The sequence below is a fragment of the Chironomus tepperi genome, unplaced genomic scaffold (assembly GCF_022539635.2).
Source record: "Chironomus tepperi strain 1889 unplaced genomic scaffold, CSIRO-AGI_Ctep_v1 contig_33, whole genome shotgun sequence".
Taxonomy (NCBI): Eukaryota; Metazoa; Arthropoda; class Insecta; order Diptera; family Chironomidae; genus Chironomus; species Chironomus tepperi.
In genome coordinates, this window is record NW_027226155.1 from 354 (window position 1) to 21,814 (window position 21,461).

The 21,461-nt window shown below is 34.0% G+C and overlaps 1 protein-coding gene across 1 annotated transcript; it reads right to left on the reverse strand.

The window, feature by feature from the left end:
- Positions 1 to 422: 422 nt before the first annotated feature.
- On the reverse strand, positions 423 to 15,810 carry LOC139093827 (uncharacterized; the record flags this gene model as incomplete). The annotated part of the gene is made up of 5 exons (XM_070644673.1): positions 15,611 to 15,810; positions 11,192 to 11,532; positions 10,934 to 11,134; positions 1,741 to 1,852; positions 423 to 562 (listed from the first exon to the last, which is right to left on the reverse strand). Coding segments are annotated over exons 2-5 (592 nt in total), but the record flags the coding sequence as incomplete, so codon positions are not given.
- Between the last annotated feature and the right edge of the window lie 5,651 nt (positions 15,811 to 21,461).

The following is a 21,461-nucleotide window of genomic DNA, read 5'->3' on the forward strand; positions in this document are numbered from 1 at the left end:
AGACTCAGCAGGAAAAGGAAGGGAGTGTGGGGAAGACTAAGCGGGAGAGGAGATGGGAGGAAGAATAGGTAATAATTTGCAATGGAGAGGAGTAAGAGAGTGGGGGAAGGCCTTTTCGGGGGAGGGGAGAGAGAGGGGGAAGGGTAACCCTTAGCGGAGAGTGGGGAAATGGAGAAGTTACGGAGTCCAGATTTTGATACAAAGCGTTAAGGTAGCGCAGTGTTGTCCAAACTTTAATGCGTCACGACACATCTTAGTGTTAAGCTTCAAACCGTACACGACATTCGTATCATGTCATTTCTGTGCGCCGCGACAAACAACTTGGACAACACTGTGGCAGAAGGAGAGAGATCTAAGTACGCAATTTTCACCACTACGTAACTTAAAAACTCTCCCTACAATAAAAATTCCATAATAATTACCTTGCTGCTCGATTCTATCATTGTTCGGATCTGTCCATGAAATGAATGCGACAGCAAACCAATTGTCCGGTTGTGGTCCATCAATTGTCATTCGACGTGTCACTCCATCTGATTTAAATTGAAGTGTGTAAATCTCGTACCTATACACAATACATATAGATTTTTTTTTATTGTTTGACATAAATATAAAAGGGATAAAAGAAGCATACAAAAAAAAAGGAAAAAATGTGATAAGAATAGAGAGTATATGTGAAAAATAATCATAATTGATCGTCGTTTCCATAAAATAAACATTCAGATCCTCATCGTAATGTGTAATGTATTGTATGCGATTGTCGATATATATACATGTACGATATAAATGGAAGGACATACAAACATTACAAATAAATTTACCATGAGTAAAAAAATGTTTGACAGTGAAATTGCGGGATATTAAAGAGTTTGTGTGCGTATGGAGTTCTGATAAGGATGTGCCAATAAAAATTTTGAATTTTTTTGGAATATTAAGGATTTTTTAGAATTTTGTTTAAATACGTTAGAATTGGTCAATGGCGGGCAAATCTGTGTGTTGAGACATACTGGTTTGCCACGACACACTTGTATGTTCCGAAGTGATAGTATGCCCCGATACAGTTGTATGCCACGACACACTTGTATGTTACGATATACTGGTGTGCCACAAAATATTCCTAGGATGTTGCGACATACTTGAATGTGCGACACATGGCACCACAAAATTGATTGAACATCACTGAAATAGGTCATTAATGATACGGAATTCAGAAAATGTATAATTTATGAATGGCACAACTGTCATATAGTCAATATCAATCATACTGGTGCAGAAATGGTAGAAGCATGCGATGATACATGTCATAATGGTTGAATCGAGTCACACGATAGCACAGCGAGGGAGCGTCATCGAAATTGAATTTGCTTTGAATTACTATCGACTAAAAATTGCATGGATTTTTTGACTGTTGGCACTTGTGAAGTATAGCATTTCATACAAATTTCTATTGGTTCTTTGCGAACTGTTGTGAAATTAATTAGGATTCGACCTCTGACTATTTCTGTAGATCCTCTAGGATATCCTTTTCAAAGGACACAACATTTAGGCTGGTTATCCAACAAGACATACAGCCAGTAAAAAAAAACCTGCCCATTCTGGTTGATATTGACACATCCTTAATATTTTGAAGTTACCAGACTATTGGCACACCTAATATTCACATTTAATCGCGCACACACACACACTCACAAAAAAATATATATATCAAGTCAATAAAAGTATGTCATAAATTAACACACCAACCTTTGTTCAGCACTTAAAAAGTGCTTTGGAAAGGTAATGTTCTCTGGGCTTATCACTGGATAGCTGCCGGCTTTTAGGTGTAATGTTACATCTTGTGGTTGACATACTCGAGCTATATAATACGGCACATGGAAATAAAAATAAGAACAGAAATGACAAGAGGGTGAGGAAAAAAATCAACAAGAGCATAAATAACTTTTGGTCATCGTTTATCGCATTTCAGCTATGTATTCACATTTTTATTTTATTTTTCTTCTTGTTGCCCAACCACCAAGGGGATACTTGAAAATACACTAAGCGATGAAGTGAATGAGAATAAAAAAGGAAAGAAAATTGTACTTCAGACAAGTATCTCATGATATCGTGCTGTGGGACATTACTTTCAACTTCTCTTTTAGTCTATTGTGACTTTTTTTTAGCTAGCTTATGTGCGTACTTATGTGAAATGGAATTTTAGCAAAATAAATTGAGATCTGCTTTGAGATCTTTTCTCTCTTTTGTACTTGTGTGAAGCTGGAAATTAAATTAGTGAAATGTGTTTTTCCTTTTCAAAGTAGTTATCTGGTTGTCATGATATGCTTTTGTATGGGATGATGCTTAAAGCAATGTTTTTTTAGTAGAAATGTATTTTTTTGAGACTACCAAATGTGAACTCTATTGAATTCAATGTATGTATTAGGAAAAAAATTTGTTGACTTAATGTTGGATTTTAGGCTGCATGATGACTGTATAGCGATGAAGGTTTAAGAGACCCCTAACAGACAACAAGCATACTCACCTAAACCTGAGAATACTCCTCATGAATATACTCAATCATTACAATTGAGTATACTCAATTTTGAGACCATACTCATGAGCATGCTCCTTGTCTGTTTGAGAGACCATTATGATTATGATTATACGTAATTGCGAAAGCGATGGTTCAAATCCCATTTAAGTCGCTCAACTTGAGCAAAAGTGTGAGGGAAATGTTGTGTTCTCTCTAAAAGCTTAGAAAACAGTTACAATATTGCAAACCAGATCCATATTTTCTGAATTTTTCTTTCTTTTTGTAAACCCTAAGGAAATTTTTAGGGTTAATTCATGTAAATGGCACTGTCTAAACCTTAACGTGTAAGCTAACACGATGATGAGGCAACGTTTTTCTAGGAACCATGTGACACTCAATTGGAAAATTCAGTTGTTTTCAATATGTATGCGCCAATTGGGGCTGATCTATTGAACTTCATCTCTATGCATGTACAATACTATAGTTATAAAATGTTTTCACTATAAGTGAGCTTACTCGAATATCACAAATTGATTAACGGATCAAATATCCGACTCCAGGTCATCGTGACTCTGATTTGGAGTCAGATTCAATTTAAATCCGACAGAGTCTCGTCTAAGTCTCGTCAAAGTACACTTGGAATTTAGCTGCCCATAGAGATAGTGTTGCACTTGGTATTGAAAATTGCTAAATGGAAGGTAACGTCAGAGTCAACTTCAGGCGACACCTGGGCGAGGTAGTAGATCGCAATTGATCTGCACGACCAGCGAAGTAAGTAAGTAAGATTCGCACCCGCCTGGTGTCAAATTTTGGATCGATTGCCCAATTTCTGCTACTCAAATTATTTAATTCATTACGTAAGCCTTAATAGCTCAACTTGAACTTATTTTACTCACCAGAATTCTAACGAATTCAATTAATTCCACAAAACCATTAAATGACAATTTTTAGCACATTTATATTCATAAAAGACGCACATTTACAAGAATGTCACTTCAAAAGCATCCAAAAAGAAGGATTCATTTAAATAAATCAAATTATTATCAGATGCACATCATGAATAGACATATGGTGTATACGATATATTAATGTCTACCCATGCCTAAATATTTTTTTTTGTTGTTCAAAAAATTATTCTGTAATCTCCTAACGATAATGTAATTGTTGCTGAGCACACAATACAAAAAGTATATATCACACGCATCCGCAACATACATCACATTAAATCTTAATTTTGTAAAGAAAACAGCCATGAAACTTCGTACCATTCAACATTGTCATTTTAGATAAAATGTTGCATGTCAAATTTTTGAATATACTCTTTTTCTATGGCTTTGGATATATGTAAGCCATCCACATGTATACAGTTAGATACCAACAATTCCTAGCTTCCATAAATATATGTAACAATTTTCTATAAATGTGATTATTTGCCTGCTATGCATATATGAAGCTATCTTCATACTGGCGACCTTAACAATTTTCAATTCCTTCACATCATGATAGGACCAAGAAAATATGCGATTGAATAATTTTTTTATTTAGATTAAATTTAAATTTTTCCCCCAAAAAAGCGAACTACTTTTACATGAAATCAACATAGAGTAAATTGCCTTTTTTCTTGCCATTGGCTTGCATGTTGTAAACTAGACATATCTTCGAATCATCAATTGAGATGGAAATAGAGACGGAATGTGGTGAGGGTAGAATGAGAAAAGTTTGGGAGATTGTTTTGTAGATGTTCGGAATTAAAGCGCATTTAGACTTGTTGACTTGAAAATTCTAGCAAATTGAAGAACTTGGTCCGAAATTTCAGTTGGTTCAGACCAAACCTCTCATCCTATGAGTCAATAAGCACCCTAATCTATTTAGATCATGAAGATCATCCAGAGCTATTGACGACTTACCATAGCATACAAGCATATTCATTCAATGAGCATTTTACGGTTCCAATGAGCATGCTGAACTGGCAGAAGGTTTCGAAGGATAGATCCGTCTTTAGACATTCCCTACGCGCGGCAATGGGCCCTCGTGCGCCCCAGCCAAGGAAGTAAGTAAGTAATGAGCATGCTCACTTGCATATGCTTGTATGTTGGGGTAATAATTGTTAACAACTGAGGATACGCCATCCACTCAGTAGACTTCCGGATTTTAAGTTGGACCAGAACTATTCCTTTGATGACATTACTTCATGTAGTCTGCAAAGGTGATTGTGGAGCTGCAGTTTTCAGTACACATGATTCGAAAAAGGACAAGTGAAATATTTATCCTGCCGAGTCTCGAACCCATGACCACTTGGTCAATATATTGCAATAATTAGGTACCAAAGTACTAAACCATTCCGCCACCGAGTCACTTCAACTCCCAATGCGTCATTCTAGACTAAACACAATAAGTATCTTAGTTGTGCTGGCTCGATTCAGATCAAATCTTAAGAAATCTCCCAAAAAAGAAATTGCGCTCAGAAATGAAATAAAATAAAATTAATTCCGTCTCGAAAGGAAAAACATTATCGCATCTTTTATATCAGCTTTGCAACAATATAAAAGTAATTGAGAAGAAGATGGAGAAAGAGCGCCAATGTCACACAATCTACCCCACTGATATGTCACTAAAGATATCATCCTAACATTTGGGCTTAATGTGATTAACTTAAGTCGTCGTTATTTGCTCCAAAAAAAAGAAGACAGATTCAAGTTTGAAGGGCAAAAAATGACATTATTTCGCTATTTAATGCTTATTGCCTTGAGGCTGGCTTTGCTATTTCTATTAGCACAAAATTTCAAAGGATTTTCACATTCATCAATTTTTATTGGTGCGTCTCCTTGGCGTCACTATTATATTATATTCGTATATGTGTGTAGATGTGACTTTATATGGGCATGAGACATTTGGAATTTATGTTGAGAGCCAAATACACACATTTGCCGAAATGATATTATTTGTATCCTTTATACATCCCATTTAACTTCCTCATTTAACCATAATATCATTTCAGATTCTCTTATTCATTCAAAATATGTTTTTTTTTTCTTAACTTCGCTTCTTTATTTTCCTATTTAGCTGTTTTAATTTGAATGGGAGCCAGTGGAATTAGGATTTGGGTTGGTCATAGCTCGAAGAAGACTTGAATTGTGTCTACTCGATCCAAATTGAGTTAATACGACTTATATCAATTCGATTGGACTTGAATAAATTGGACTAAACTTAAATCAATTCGACTGAACTTAAATTAAGTCGACTGAACTTAAATCAAGTTGATTAGAGTTCAATAAAGACAATTTGACTTATATTGAGTTGGCTAGACTTTAATCTAGTCAGTGTTCCGCTCATGTATGTATATAAACAGTTAACTGCTTTGCTTGTCAAATTGGTAAGTTGCATTGCTCAATTTGGAATTGGATACTCGAAAGTCGTGGGTTCAAATCTGGTCATATACAAATTTGTCCTTTTTCGGAAATTTATGTACATTGACTGCTTATTGTACGAGATCAAGCCTGAATTGGTGCTTTGGATAACGTTGGATTAAAGAGAAGGTCGGGAATTTGAAGTATATGTAGCTCGTGAATAAGGACGTGAGATACACGATTTACTTAAGATTGGAATATTGTCAGAACGGACCTGAAAGTATCACGGTACCGTCCACAAAAGATTGAACTAGTCTCTTAGAATATTTGAAGCCTGAATTGGTGGTAAGCTGTATATTATGTAAAGTTGGAAATTGGACTTGACTAAGTTTAGTGCAAGGGGTGGAACTTGTCCGTAAATGCACATAATTGAGTTTGAAATCGAGTTAAAAGCGGACAATTCGGGTTAATTTTCAAGTTTCCTTTACCCTTGAGTTAGTGTTCTTTGTTTGACTAAATTAGTAACTGTTTCCTATTTAGGTATCTAAAGAGTATCACCAATCATGTGAATCCCCGTCTCCAAATATCAGACATTATTGCAGCACGTACCTCAAATAAAATTTTATTTTATGTCTTTCAAGAAAAATCGCTCTAGCCCTCTTATTATCCCATTAAACATCAACAACTTCCCTACTATATTTTCTTCTTTCTTTTTTGTCAAAATTTACTTATTTATGTATGTAGAGCTTTGTGAATCAAGCACAAAATAGAAGCGAATGTTTTTAATCAATTTGCTCTCATACTGATTTTATTATGTATGATAAAGAGTTTACGAAAAAAAAAGATAGAGGATATACTGAAGCTTATTAATGCATTTACTTTCCTCTTATACATATTTCTTCTCTCATTTTAATATATTTTGTAAACATACGAAGATGTACACAAGGGATTGAGATATTTATGCTAATCAAAAATTTATTTCAGTATAAGAAGATTGTATGGAAGGATTATCATGCATGATGTGTTCTTAGTCGTTACCTTTTACTTGAAAAATATCTTCATATATGATGATGAAAGGATTGCAAATTATCAGTGCTTAAAATACCATGAAAATCATGGCATGAAAATGAGATGGCTCATAAAGTTATTAAATTTTTTTAAATTTCTGTCAGTTCCTCTGCTTTAAGTTTGGGTGAATTTTTGGAAGGAAGAAGGTATGGAGATGCTAGTTCCAATATAAAATTAGAGTTTAATTAGTATGGTAATTTAGATTTTTTGTAGTTTTGAAGGATTCATTTAGTTAGCTTTAAGGACAAACTGCCTTTATATCAGTGGTGGGCAACCTGTGTGCCGCGGTACACTTTTTAGCAAGTCATAGCTGAAACGACATACGACATACAGTTCATGACATTTTCAAACAATTTTGGCAGCATTGTAATGTGCCGCAGTTCACAAGTTGCCCAGCACTGATCTTTATCAAAGTTTCAAACCCCCACCTTGACCCCACCCCTTATTTCAAATCTACACCTGTTCAGTTCTCTAAGAATCCCATCCCCAACACCACAATCTCATATTTTACCAAAATAAACATTTTCATTAGCTTAAAATCACATCAAAAATCAACAAATTCATTTAAAGACCTTAGCTTGATCTCATCCCCAAATTATTTGCAGACATCTTAATAATTTTCTTAAACTCTCCCCAAATAAAAAGGATTCATTATCGAGGAGCCATCTGACAAATTAATGAAAATAAAAAAAAATATTAGCAAAGACAGCAGTTCAGCATGATAATTTTCACATCTCAATAAGCAGACCTTTCTACCCCTTGCTGCTTTTACATCCTTTTATAAAAAGTTCAGTAAAGAAAAAGGCAGGTCAGAATAGATGAAATCTCAATACAAAACAATACAAGTGGCATGCGGAGTTTAAGAACATTGAGAATAATATGAAGTCAACCAGAAATGTCTTGCATCGTTGCCTTGATACTTTTTCTTTTTAGTATGAAAAGGAAGAAAATTGTTTTGGATAAAAATGGAAGTGAGCAGCAACTATTTATAGATTTCTAATACAAGGAGCATGTATGGCATCCAAGCATGAGTAATAAATAGAGAAAAAGTTAATGATGAAGTTTTTTTGGGGCGGAATGATGAAAAAGTTGGTTGATGAATGCTTTTATGTGAGGAATTTTTGGGGACTTTTTAGATATTATGTCACATATTAAAGAGCTTTTTCGAAAATGTACAATGAAATGCACTGAATTCTCATTTTTTGAATCAGATCTAATATCCACCCAATCAACCCTCTTACTTACTTCGCTGGTCGTACAGATCAATTGTGATCCATGAACTCCCACCCTGAAGCTGGAAGTTAATTCTGTCACTAGCTCCCACCCTCTGAAAATTATAAGTCCGAATGGCACCTAATATAAATGGAAAATGACTTAATTAGGAGACGACCCCGAATAACATTAAGATCATGCTTTCATTATAATGCCGTAATTCCAATTAGGTACCTAAAAGTATTCTCTTTGTCTCTTAGGATGGCAAAAGATCAAGAGGAAGAACGAGAATGTTCTGGATTGTTTGTGTGGATAAGGATGCTAGAGTTCTCAATATCCCTAATTGGCAGAAGTTATCGAAAGATAGAGCTGTCTACAGACGTTTAAAGTACGCGGCAATGGGCCCTCGTGCGACCCAGCCAAGGAAGTAAAGTAAGGTATCATTTATTTGTGACTCTATCATACCACCCTGGAGTGCACTAGATAGAACTAATCAGCGGCGTGTTCAGGGGTGAAAGGCTCTGAAGGTTGGAATCGGGGTCACATCTCCCATTTTCTGAGTACGCTCTTGGAGCTCATAATTTACTAGATACTAGCCTGATCTTATGATTTTAGGTTCACTCATCCTAACAGTCAAAAGCTTACTCATCTAAATGAGCGTATTCATGAGTATACTCAAGCAATTCAAATGATCATGCTCAATTTTGTAAGTATAATCATGAGCATGCTCCCTGTTTGTTCAGGTCAGGAACAGAGCATTACTAGATTCTCAATCAATCGGTCTTCAATATATCCCAAAATGCCCCAAAGTCATCCATATCCATCACATCCTAAACTTTCAACCATTCCCATCTATCTTTAGCTTTTAAGTCTTGCACGTGTTTAGAAGAATTTGCTTTAATACTTTTTTCGGAATAAGCAAAAGATGAAAGTTCCACCTTATTTTGTATTCATATAAAGTCAAGCAAAAGCTTAGTATAAGAATTTACCTCACTTGCTACCTTTTTTTTATCATCTATCTCTGTCTCTCATGGTATCCGTCTCCTCATTTTGCTACTGCTGCATTTGTAGCTCATTAAATTTTCACATCTTTATTCACAATTGTTATGTGAAAGCCAAACTGAGCTTGATCGGATTTAGTAGTATTAAAAGTAGAATTGTAAATGTTAAGCATGTGAAATGAGGAAGTTAAATATGCAAGCAGATGAACGGAAATGAGGGAATGAGAAAGAGGAGTACAAAACAACGATGATAAAAGTATCGAATGGAATCGTTAGAATATTTAATGTGAAGGCAACAAAATGTAGAGAGAAAGTTGTACATGGAGAAAGTTATGGGAAAAGTATCAAGTGGCATTAAAACTGGTAAACAAGACACAAAAAAAATGAAAATATTTTTCATTGCATTATCTGGAGTTAGAGATCGTACGATGGAAGCAAATGATTTTTGTTTGTGAGATTAGAGGATAAAGAGCGCATTTTATGAGATTATTGGGTAACAAAGTTGAAAATTTAATGGGGATTATTTGTAAATTACAGAATATTTTAGGTACGACTTTAATGCGAGCTTCAAATTTAAGAATTTATCTCTGTACTTATATTTTGGTTGTGTAATCATGAAATAATTCGAAAATCGAATAATCGATCAATAATCCAGCCCCAGGTCGATGTGACTATGACTTGACGCAGGGGCTTATTCAAGAGGTTTTAAGGATCAACTGTTAGCACAAAAATTCTTCATTTTTCTAGGATTTTTCGGGAAAAAATTGCAACATTCTCTTAAATTATTGCAATATATACCAAAGTATTTCAAATTTCGTTCCGACTAGGTCTCTGACTTGGTGCCGGATCTGTTTTTAATCTGGAACCATGCCAGAGTAACGCCAGTCATGCCAATTTGTACCCCTTTATCCCGAAATTAGGATCAATGAACATACTTGTGCTATTCGGGAAGAAAGTTAGAGGCTTTTTTTTAAAAAAAAAAAAAATTAAGGCTTAAAACACTTATTGAGAAATATCATTTAAGAACTCTCCTTTACCCTAACAGGCAAGGAGTATGCTTTCGAGAGCTTGCTCATATTAATGAGCATGCACTTGATGAGCATGTTCGTGAGCGTCAATCATAGTTTACTTTGCACACTATTTATCTGCTGGGGTTAGGGGTCGTTTCTTAAATACATAACGTTCTTTAGGATGAGGGACAGCCACATGGCTTAGGACGGTAATGAAGAATATTTATAAACTTTGTGATTCGATCATCAAAAGAGGCTTATGAAAAGCTTTTTGTAGCAACCTAGTCTCTAAGTTGAAGCATGGTTCCAGTAAGTGTAAGGATGAGAGGGTTGAGATTTTATTACAAAGGGGTAATCGGAGTCAAATGGACAAATTTTTGCATTATATAATAAATGATTGACTCTAATAAGTGACCTGACGTAATATATGACCTGGAAAAATTCTTCCATTCATATATCAACCAAAAGTAAGCTTATCAAACTCTCATTTAAGTGGCATTAAGCCTATCAAGACAAAGTAAATCCAATAGCACTTATCAATTTCGAGAGAGTAGAAAAGCAATTCAAAGAAGGGGAAAGAGAGAAAAGTATCAACAGCTTTTGTTACAATTTTTCCCTTTCATATATATATATACAATATAATATTTATTCATTCATCCATAATAGTGGATGGTGGTGGTTGGTTGGTTGGCATGGTAGAAGAAGAAGAGTAGATGGAATACGAAGAAAATACGAGCAGTGAAACACAATAATATAAAATATTAACAGCATTACACGATTACTCACTTAAGGCACTTTTCGATTCCTCATATGACTTGAAACTAAACGTAGTGCTCCGTGTATCCGCTGGCATAAGATAATGCTGTATGGAAACATCCTTGTATGCGGTATATTTCAGTAGCACATTGGATGGTAGTCTAACTAATGGTATCTGTTGACCATTTTGTATATCGTCATTGGTTAATGTGGCCTGTGTGCCATCGATTCCTGATTTACTATTTGTTTTAGTGTTGCTTATAAAATTATTTGTGACATTTACATTACCCGATGAGAGGTTGCTATCACTACTATCACATCGATAAGGACTTGTTAATGTTGAGAGTATGAAGAGACTTGTGAAAATATAAATTCCATTTAATGATGAGACTTTACGTACTAATGTCATGTTTCTAATATTTTTCATCACTTCCTGCCTGATTCTTCCAGATTTTAATGCTTGCTAAATTCGTTCACTTGATTTTTATTTGAAATTCGATCGATGAATATTTCATTCCTTACTTCCTTTTTATGTTAAGATATACGTACATCAAAGATATCTCTTAGCTTCTTGTATTTTACATATAAAAATATAATATTCTTCTACTTGATGAATAACTTCATACAACCTGTAACGAGATGGAAAATGAAAAAAAAGGGGAAATTAGAATTTTTTTTTGTGTTGGATTCTTCTTCCTTTGTAGATCGAGTTTCGGAAATTAAACAATTATTTTAATGACTTTTATATTCAATCTTTTTGTGAAGGTTCTCATGCAACATTTAAATTACGCAAAAAATAAGGCAGGTACGAAAAATATATTAAAATTAAGTTCAAGGTAATATTTTGATGAGTTTGATTCGTGTTGAGAATGACGTGAATACTCTCAAAGGGAAAATAATAACAATAAGAAGGATGAAAATTGATGGCAAGATTTCCCCCAGGAGAAAAGGAACTCAGCACGAATCTACACGATTTTTTTATGAAATTATTGGCAAACATTGTCAGCTTGATATTTAAATAATGTCAAAATTGGCCTACATTTTTATAAAAATTTTGTTATTTGAATTGAGGACGAGGAGCTCTTTAAAGCTGTTGTGCTTAAGTCGAGTGTTAAAGGATTTTTTATAAGGTAGGTGAAAATCCATTCGAAATGCGGCTTGATTTATTGGTTGAAAAAGTTTGAATGTTTATTGATTTTTTGGAAAATTTAAGAAAAGGTTACTGTGCTGAATTTTTGATATTTGTAATTTTAGGCAAAGAGCTTGCTCTCGAGAGCTTGTTAATATATTAGTTGAGCATGCTCTTATTTAAAAGAGCTCGTTGTAGACCAAAGAACTCCTGGAAGGAATCTGTCGATAGAGACGATATTGCATTTGGTATTGCCAATTGACAGGCGGAAGCCGACGATAGAACCGGCTGTAGGCTCATGAGCGCAACTCTCAGCTTACAGTTTCGGACGACATGGAGTTCCCAGGTTTTGAATTCTTGAACAAAAGTTGCATTAAGACTCAACAGTGATAGTTGATCTTTTTGCACCATGGCACACTGGGCTTTTTAAAGTTGCCTGCTAATGTTATCCTTAACAGGCACAAAGCATGCTGTGGTAGACAAGGGCGTAGCCAGAAAAGCGGGAAAAGGTGGATTTGGGAGTGTTTAAATTTTATTTTGTATCGCACGCAAATATTGTTGAAGATCGGAAAACCTTAGCATAATAAAGAAATTTTTAAAAATAGAGGGCCGTAGTTCCTAATTGATCACTAACCAAACCCCTCTTAAATACGCCCCTCATCATTAGGTGACTATGGTCATGATCTGTTAGCGTGTACGCATGATATTAGCATTTGTATTAGACATTTATAAGTTCAAGGAAGTTTAGTTCAAATCCCGAGCAGCACAATTTGTCCAACCGAATTCTTCGCCTTAAAATGGTTCGAAATCATCCGTCACGGTACCTTTAGAGCAACTTCGCATTTTTCCAATAATACAGCAACTTAGCGCAAGCTACTTTCATGGCATTGTTGTGTGAGCAACGATGCAAAAGTGCTGGGAATTAGAAACTGACAGAAGTTATCTAAAGACAGATTAAGCTTTCAACGAATTTTAAATGCAGCAATGGGCCCCCGTGCGTCTTCGCCAAGGAAGTAAGTAAGTACAGCAACGTAGTAGTAGCCTTCCGAGGACGTTATGTTGCTCGGGTATAAAACATAATAATTATATTAATTTAACATCCACGTAGCATTAAATGTTGACTACGCAATCTAAAAAATGAGCATACACATATATTTTTTTATGTCATATCAGCATAAAATATCATCAAAAAAAAAGTCTAATCTTAATTTACAGCCCAATTTGAATATTTTAAAAATTCCATTTCGCTTAAGTACATAACAAAGAAAAATATAAAGCTCAAATAATAATAGAGCTAAGATGTAATTTGAAAGTCAGCTTAAACCGTAGCTCAATTTTCCTTAATCTTCCGTTAAAAAAATGTAAATCAAGAATAATAATCAAAAAATAGAAGAAATCCACACTCCAAGTCAGCAATATATCCTTTTTTAGAGTAGAATAGCTGAGTAAATTATAATATATGCAAAAGAATGAATAAAGGATGAATAGAAGTATGTAGGTCGATAGGTAGTTACTTATAATAATCATCATAATATATACACAGACACGAATAAGGCACAGATAAAATATATTATGGGGAAAAAATGGTTATTATTATGAATATGTACGGAAATACTTCTTTTTTTGTGATACATCTCCGACAGAATAAAAAAGAGACGAGAAGAGGCTTTGCTAGGCATCTTTCGCTCTTGTCATGTGTGAAAGATGTTGAAGAAAATGAAAGCACTTTGATATACTGAATGAAATGTGTACACACTGTGTGTATATGTAAAGATAGAGGGATGGAAAAAAATATCAGGAATAAGAAGAATGAATGAATTTTTTCAACTCAATTTTTAGCGTCTTTTTTGATAAATAAATATGATTTGGGCTTAGTTTGAGTTGACTGGATTACTGTTATGTATGTATCATAATTGAGGATTAATATTTTTTGGAAAAAATAATTGAGTTTCAAGGGCGTATTCAAAAGGTTGGGTGAGGGTTTGGGGATCAGGTTGGTCCTGCAGCTTGTAGAATATTATTTAACTTGACTGGGGTTTTCCAACCGCTCGAAAAATTCTGGGCACAGTCTTGTTAAATTAACTAATTTTGGTGATTTTTGAGATCGTTGGCAATGAAATAGTGAATTGTTTTGAACCTGAAAGACACAATATAACAGTCCACTTATTTCGCGATAGAAATGACTTGAAATAAACCATCTTGGTGCAGTCAGAGCAACTTCGCGTCTTTTCGTTAGCACGACGACATAGCAGTGTCTTAGCGACACATTTGGTCGTTTGGGAATCATAAATTTGTGAAACTATGTAAGTTAGACAAAAATTGACAATGAAAGTGACTTGAAAAGTCTATTCTTGAGAATTATTGAGTAAGGTTTCAAGTTACGTCAAGATATTGTTGGAAGATATTTTGATACCTTTCGAAATATATCATTAAATTGACAGAGCCAATGACTGCTTTTTGAATGGTTCATTGTATTAATTATTGAAGATTAACTTAATGTTGATATGATTCAAGATGGTGTAGACTCAGCCTTTGACTTTGTAAGTTTGACTAACTTTCCGAAGGCATTTCGAAACTAAAGAATACATTGCCTAATTCTAAGTTTCCGTCATTAAACTGTTATCCTTAAGAACCCCAAGTATCTACACTTCCGAAAAATCGCTAGTTCAGTGATCAGATTCTAACCTGGGAGTCCGAATTCATCACTAACTTTTGAGACCCGCCTCTTGCTAAGTGAGCTATCAAGACACTTTTGCTTCGTACTACAATCTTACAAGCTTATTGAAACTCTGAATTACTTTATAAAGATGTCATCATGACAATTTGGGTCACACCCAATCAAATTCATTAAATCACGATTAGTGATAAGAATCCCAAGTGGAAAAAATACAATACCTTATAACTAGTCATCAACTGGACATTAATATGCCATTAACATGTCATAACGTACTTTTGTGTACTCGAGAATATGCATTAAGCATTGTGAAATATCATGTCATTAACAGCAAATGCAAATTCCCAAACTAGATTCAGTTCTATCAGTAAAAGCGTTTAAAAAAGAGTCTTAGTTCCAATTTCTTACTATTCTGTCTCTTCTTCTGTTATCTAATTTATTATGTTGAAAAATAATCATCTCTGTTTTGTTGTGCCTTGAATATAAGGATAACGTCCCACGTTACTAATAAACCTAGTATCATAAATATTATTTATATACGTTCAGCATAGAAAAGAAAGCGTGTGAATTAGTGAGAGAGTGAGTGAGAAAGATGGATATATATATGCGGGTGTATGGAGTGAACGTGCTAAAAATTTATCTGTCTATACATATTTCCATGTTATGATCTTGTCTATTCACATTAATATACCGATGCTATTTCGAATACTGTTGATGTTATGTGCATGTACCGTACGGTATATACACACGTCTATTTGGATGTGATATAATAAATCAACTCCCTTCATTAATATTCATGTCAAATAAATAAAACAATCAATTTCTATCCATTCTTTCATTATTATTCATCCACAACATATGTGGGACATGATGAAAACTATTAAATGCGAATTGTAATGTTTACCTGATTAATCGGTTCCAATGAAAATATTTTTTTGTATTTTTAAGACTTAGTTCCCGTTATAAAAATCAATTAACTACTTCTTTTAATCTAAATGAATATTTTTTAATTGAAAACTTCTAGTCATTTAGCGATAACAACTTCACACGTTATGTACACAATATTGTTTATTAACCCAGCTGTAGAGTCGCGTCTTATCACTATAAATGTGACGATGAGACTATTTTAAAAATTATATTTTCTTCAATACGTACGACTCTCAATTATTTATGACTTTTGAGCTATTGAGAATTTTCCTATTCAATCTTTTTACTGCTCTAATTCCTTATTTTTGAATCGGTTTCTCTGTTGATGGGGGAGCAGTATGGGTTTTAGGCAGTGGTGGGTAGCCTTTTTTGTGTCATGGCACATCTAAGCTCTAGAAGAAAATTCACACAGGTTGCCTAACACTGAATTAACAAGTAAATTAGTTACAATAATCAATAAAATTCGACTAAGGGCCGTATTCCTACATTTCCTGCGTTTTAGATGCGCAAGTCTGCAAAATTTTGGGCGGACCATATAGTTCGTCTTTTATTGCAACTGTTATAACTAAGATTCGACCGAGGACCACAGAACTGCATTTGCTGCGCTTTAGATTCACTAAACTGCAATTTTAGGGTGCAATTTATAGTTAATCTATAACTGCAGGCCTACAATTTTTGACGGCAAGCATGTAGTTTTGGATAAGTTTTAGTTCTTATTGAAATTTTAGAAGCTAACCTAAGCTGATTAAGAAGGCGTAGCGAATGAGAATGCCAGTTAGATGTCAAAACTGAGAATTTGACAAGCTGTCGAGCAGAGTCAGATGGAAGGCAGCAACCTAGGCTTGGAGCATGGTTCCAGTAAGTATGGTAAGTGGTTGTCAGTAACCAGCCATTTGATCCAAACTAAGGAAGGTCATGGATCACAATTGGTCTGTAAGGTTAGCGACAAAACTTAAGCTGATAAGATAACCTTGACGGTTATCTGTGCTGCTCGGGATCAATAACCTTCTATCTCAAGTGACACAAATGAATGACCCTCGACCAAAGATCATTAATCATCACCAAATGGACGCAGCTTCTATTTGGCAGCCACAAAATGCCTTAAAGCATTCTAAACGACATCTTAAAACAAATGCGCTTTAACCCAAAATCCCAACCTGCCTCAACAAACTCAAATTCTGGTCTTCTTTTACTGTATTTTCACAATACGAACCGTTTATCTTATCAGTGAATTTGATTGGAATAAATTTTTACTTTTCATATATTTTATTTCGTTGCATTCAGTGATAATTCCATTCATTTCAATTCAGAAATAAAATTTATTTATGTGTGGCGCGAGAGTAATTCAAAATGAAATTATGTTGTCAGGCCTTTTTTTTGTGAGGTTGAACGAAAATTTTGTTTCGTGTGACGTAGGCATCTATGATGATTGGATGGGGGTATTAGGGAGGGGTTGATCTGCAATCGTTCCTCATTTTGGAGAAGATTAGTCAATTTGCTAGGGTTCATGATAAATCATCATTCAACAAATAGACATGGGGTGATGGGGTACCCATAACCGAACTCTGGACTACGTCCCTGATCCACAAAAATCTAAGTTTATTTACTTAAAAAATTGAGTTCATTGCTTGTTCTGCGAGGAATTTATGGGATGCTGATTTTGTTTGGAAATGGAAATGATGTAAAATTGAATTATTTTTAATGAATTTTTTTAAGAAATTTTTATGTAGGCTTATCGGAATTAAATATTTAAATTTAGATTGGAAATTTGTCAAAATTATGATTTTTTTGTTGAGAAAGTTTTGACAAATTTCTTGAAATTTCATTACGTAAATTTGCGATTTTGTATGAAGAAGTCTGGAAAAGTCAATTGAAATCTACCAGAAGCGTAGCCAGAATTTTACTAAATGGACCTTTTTTTAAATTTTAAAAATGCAAACAAAAAATTTAAAAATAAAAAAAAAACATTAGAAAATAATCGGTTTTCTAAGTCTCGGAGGGGGCCCATCCCCTCAATAACCCTCCTCTACCCCTGGCTACGCCTCGAAATCTACTCTACGACACATAAAACTCAAATCAACTTCAACCTCTGGTCACAAAAGACTCAAACAATTTGCAACTAAAATTCCTTTTAAATTGTATTACAATAATACACAGAACAAGTTTGCATTGTTTGAAGCTACAAATGTGTGTATTACTTTTAATTAAAAGTTACTGACCTACAGCAATACAAACACTTTGCGCTATTCATGACTCGCTACAGGCAAAATAAAATCATTTTGAAAATATAATGATCCTATCCATACAGCTTTACTTGTTTTGTCAATTTTGAACTTATGCTGCGTAAAATTACTGTAATCAATGAATTATTAAGGGGCCATTCACATATTACGTAACGACTTATCGACAAAAAAGCACAATAGCTAATGATCTAAATTATATTAATAAAATCCATCTTCAGCTTTCTTATTCTTAAAGCTTGACAATCTTGTCAAAAGGTTGCTCACATGCACAGCCTAGACATTTCCAAATTTCAAGTCTTGTTGCTATTCAACTCATATATTTCATTCAAAATATAAACCCATCACGATCCTCATCTGACAGGATTTGTTCTCTCTTTTTATTCACTTCATGTGAAAGCTTCTTATATATAACAATTCTTGGAAATGTGATTTAATGAAATTTTGTGGTACGACTTACTCGTTTAAAAAAAAAGGCGAATTTGGATATTTTTGAGATTTAAAATTCTATAAAGAGTTCTGTAAGCTACTCGAGAAAATTCTAAATGTTTGAGCTTAAGAACTGATAACTCAAATTTCGGGAAATTGTTAATCTTTTGGGACTGTTTACTTACTTACTTCCTTCATTGGCGAAGGCCCATTGCCATATTTAAAGTTCGTCGATAGCTGGATCTGTCTTTAGATAATTCTGTAATAGTTTCTAATTCCCAGCACTTTTACACAGTAATCTCATGAGCAATTGGGGTCTTTTAATTATTATAAGCATTATTATATGGGTAACGCTGAGACCCAGAGTTGCACTAGTGCGTTTTACAGGTAATGAATGTTAAACAAGTGAGGGTGTGTCAGACCACTTTTCATAGTAGATGTACACTTAATAGTGGGATCAGAACCACTCCTTTGATAACCCTATTATTAAGTTATTGTCTCTAGCATAAAAACAGAGGTTGTAAGCCGTGTTTCCACTGCATATGATTCGAAAAAAAACAGATGAAAAAACTTCTCCTGTCAAGTCTCAAACCCATGACACTTGGGTGGTATCACAGCAATTAGGTACCGAAGTACGAAACCATTCCGCCACCGAGCCACCTCGACTCATGAAAAAGTCTAGTCCATTCAAAATTCGAGTCAAGTTTGAGCTCTGGTAATAAGTGAATGACTCCTTACACTAACAGCAAATAGCTTGCTCTAGAGAATTTGCTCATCTAAAATAAACTGGATGAGCATGATCAGAAATGTTGTTCTCAGCTTGCTCTGCGATTGAGAATTCACTCTTTACCTGCTTGATTAACATATTTCGTTGGCCGTACAATAAAATGGGATCCATAGCCTTCCCCATATGGTACCTTAATCTGCCTTTATCACTTGCTCCCTTCTCCCAATTACCAATAACCAAGTACACTACTGTCTCTATCAACAACTTCCCTTCCAAGAGAGTTCCTTTGGTTCAATTTTAAATCAACATGAATAAATTTACACACAAAATTATTTTCCAATGAACACTTTCGATGAATTTTAAACAAAAAATAAATGAAGTATGTTCGTGAGAAATATGTCTGTTTTCATTCTAACATCTGTTTCCTTCACACTGCTTTCAGTACTCTATTTTACACAGTGAGAGGAACAAAAAATTATCATAATGCAACTTAGCAACACAGAGAAAAGTTTTGTGTAAAGAGATTAAAATTTATAGCTACTTGTTAATTTATTTATGGATGATTTTTCCATAAAAACCACATAAAAGTTTTTAAAAGTAGCTTTTTTTTTGTTCTTGTCTTAAATACACATTAATAAAATAAATTAAATTAAAATGTTATTTTCAATTTGTTTTTGCAATCTTGAATTCAAAAAGTTTTTTTTCTACCTCCTCTAAGTGTGGCTTTTAATTTTCCAGACGTTGTTGAAAAGTTTTATTTTGAAATTGCTGAGGAATCAACAAAATACAACAGCAAAACAGTTAGGTATTCATAAATTATTAATAAAGTTTTGCTTGAGGAATGTTTAAATTGAAATTGAAATTAAAATTGTTATTAAAGTTTTGAGTAGAATTAATCATGCTAGGTATTGTTCTAAAAATTGCAATCATAATCGGACGAAATTGTTCAGCTAGAAGGCAAGCACATAGTAGCCAAGTGAAATTTTATGGAAATTGACATAAAAATTGTCACCTGGACGTCACATGGTAGTTACTTGAACGACAAATGGCAGGCAATTTGACCCCACATGGCAACCACTAGGCAGCTAAATGACAGTCACTTTGATGCAACTTTTAACAGCCATTAATAATTTGTCCGATCATAATTATCCAAAAAGTATGACAATTATGTCATACCAAATTCAGGCACCAGGCAAGTATGAATTTTTAAATCGAATCTGGGAACATTTCAAATTCATGCTGGTTTGTTACCTGATTTTTGACTCATAAATTGATTTGTGTTATTTTGGAAAAGGCGTAGATAGGAAAAAGGGCATTGAGGTTCAAGATTTCATAACAAATAAGTTGGGAAACTCAAATAAAACGGGTTGGTATGTTATAGAAAGGTACCTTGTACTTGGGTATACTTCATTACAGCTTAAAGCTTTAAATAATTTTCGATTGGTGATTTTAATAGCCGGTGCTTTTCCTAGTACTGTTAATATTAATCATTAAGTTAATCCATTTTCTCATATTACTTTTTAAAAATTTTATTTCTGAAAACATTACAAAATCTCTGAATTATAATCGAAAAAATCAAAATCCACATTCAAAATATGATTAATTAAAATTTCATTGCAAATAATGAGGGATAAATTTACAACCCGAGCATCACACATCAAGAAGGATCTTCGTGGATACATTAATTGAAATCGTATAGCCGCGTGTATTTGAAATTTATCTTATAATCACGCTATAATTCCTTAACAATCCCGATTAGGATTTTCAGTCTCGGAATTAAAATTTATTGGATTGGATATAAATCAATCCCGGGATTGAAAACTCGATAATCACACAACGTAAAAATGGCTGAAAATTCGGGTTCAAGTCGACAACTGACTCTGGCCTGTGGCCGGATTTCATCGAATCTGGCTAGAGACAAGATTCATATTGGCCTGGGGTCAGTTCTATGCAATGTTATTTCCTATAAAGCTCCATCACGGACCCTTCTTCACATGCATCTCTCGGGATAAATGTTCACTTAAAATTCAATTAATTATTAATATATGTTATTGAATTCAGATTATGAGTGATTATAAATGATGATAATAAAAACAGATGAAACTTAAAATTTTAATTAAAATTTTCACCATGTTATTTACTGCGAATAATTACAATAATGCGGGCAATTGATGAACGTTTAATATTGATTTGGTGAAGTATTTTGAAGTATTTTGGTTTATTTGAGTTTAATTACAATTAAATTTTTCATTGTTTAATGAGTTTTTAAAGAAATATTTATTAATTACAGCACTGATGTTTAATCAAACTAAATTGAATTCGTATATGTCGATTGGAACTTCTTTGTAAGAAAAGTGCCAGAGAAAATGCAATTGTTGGGATAGAAACACAAGTTTGTTGCATTGCTCTTGATTGGAATCCTCAAGGGTAGC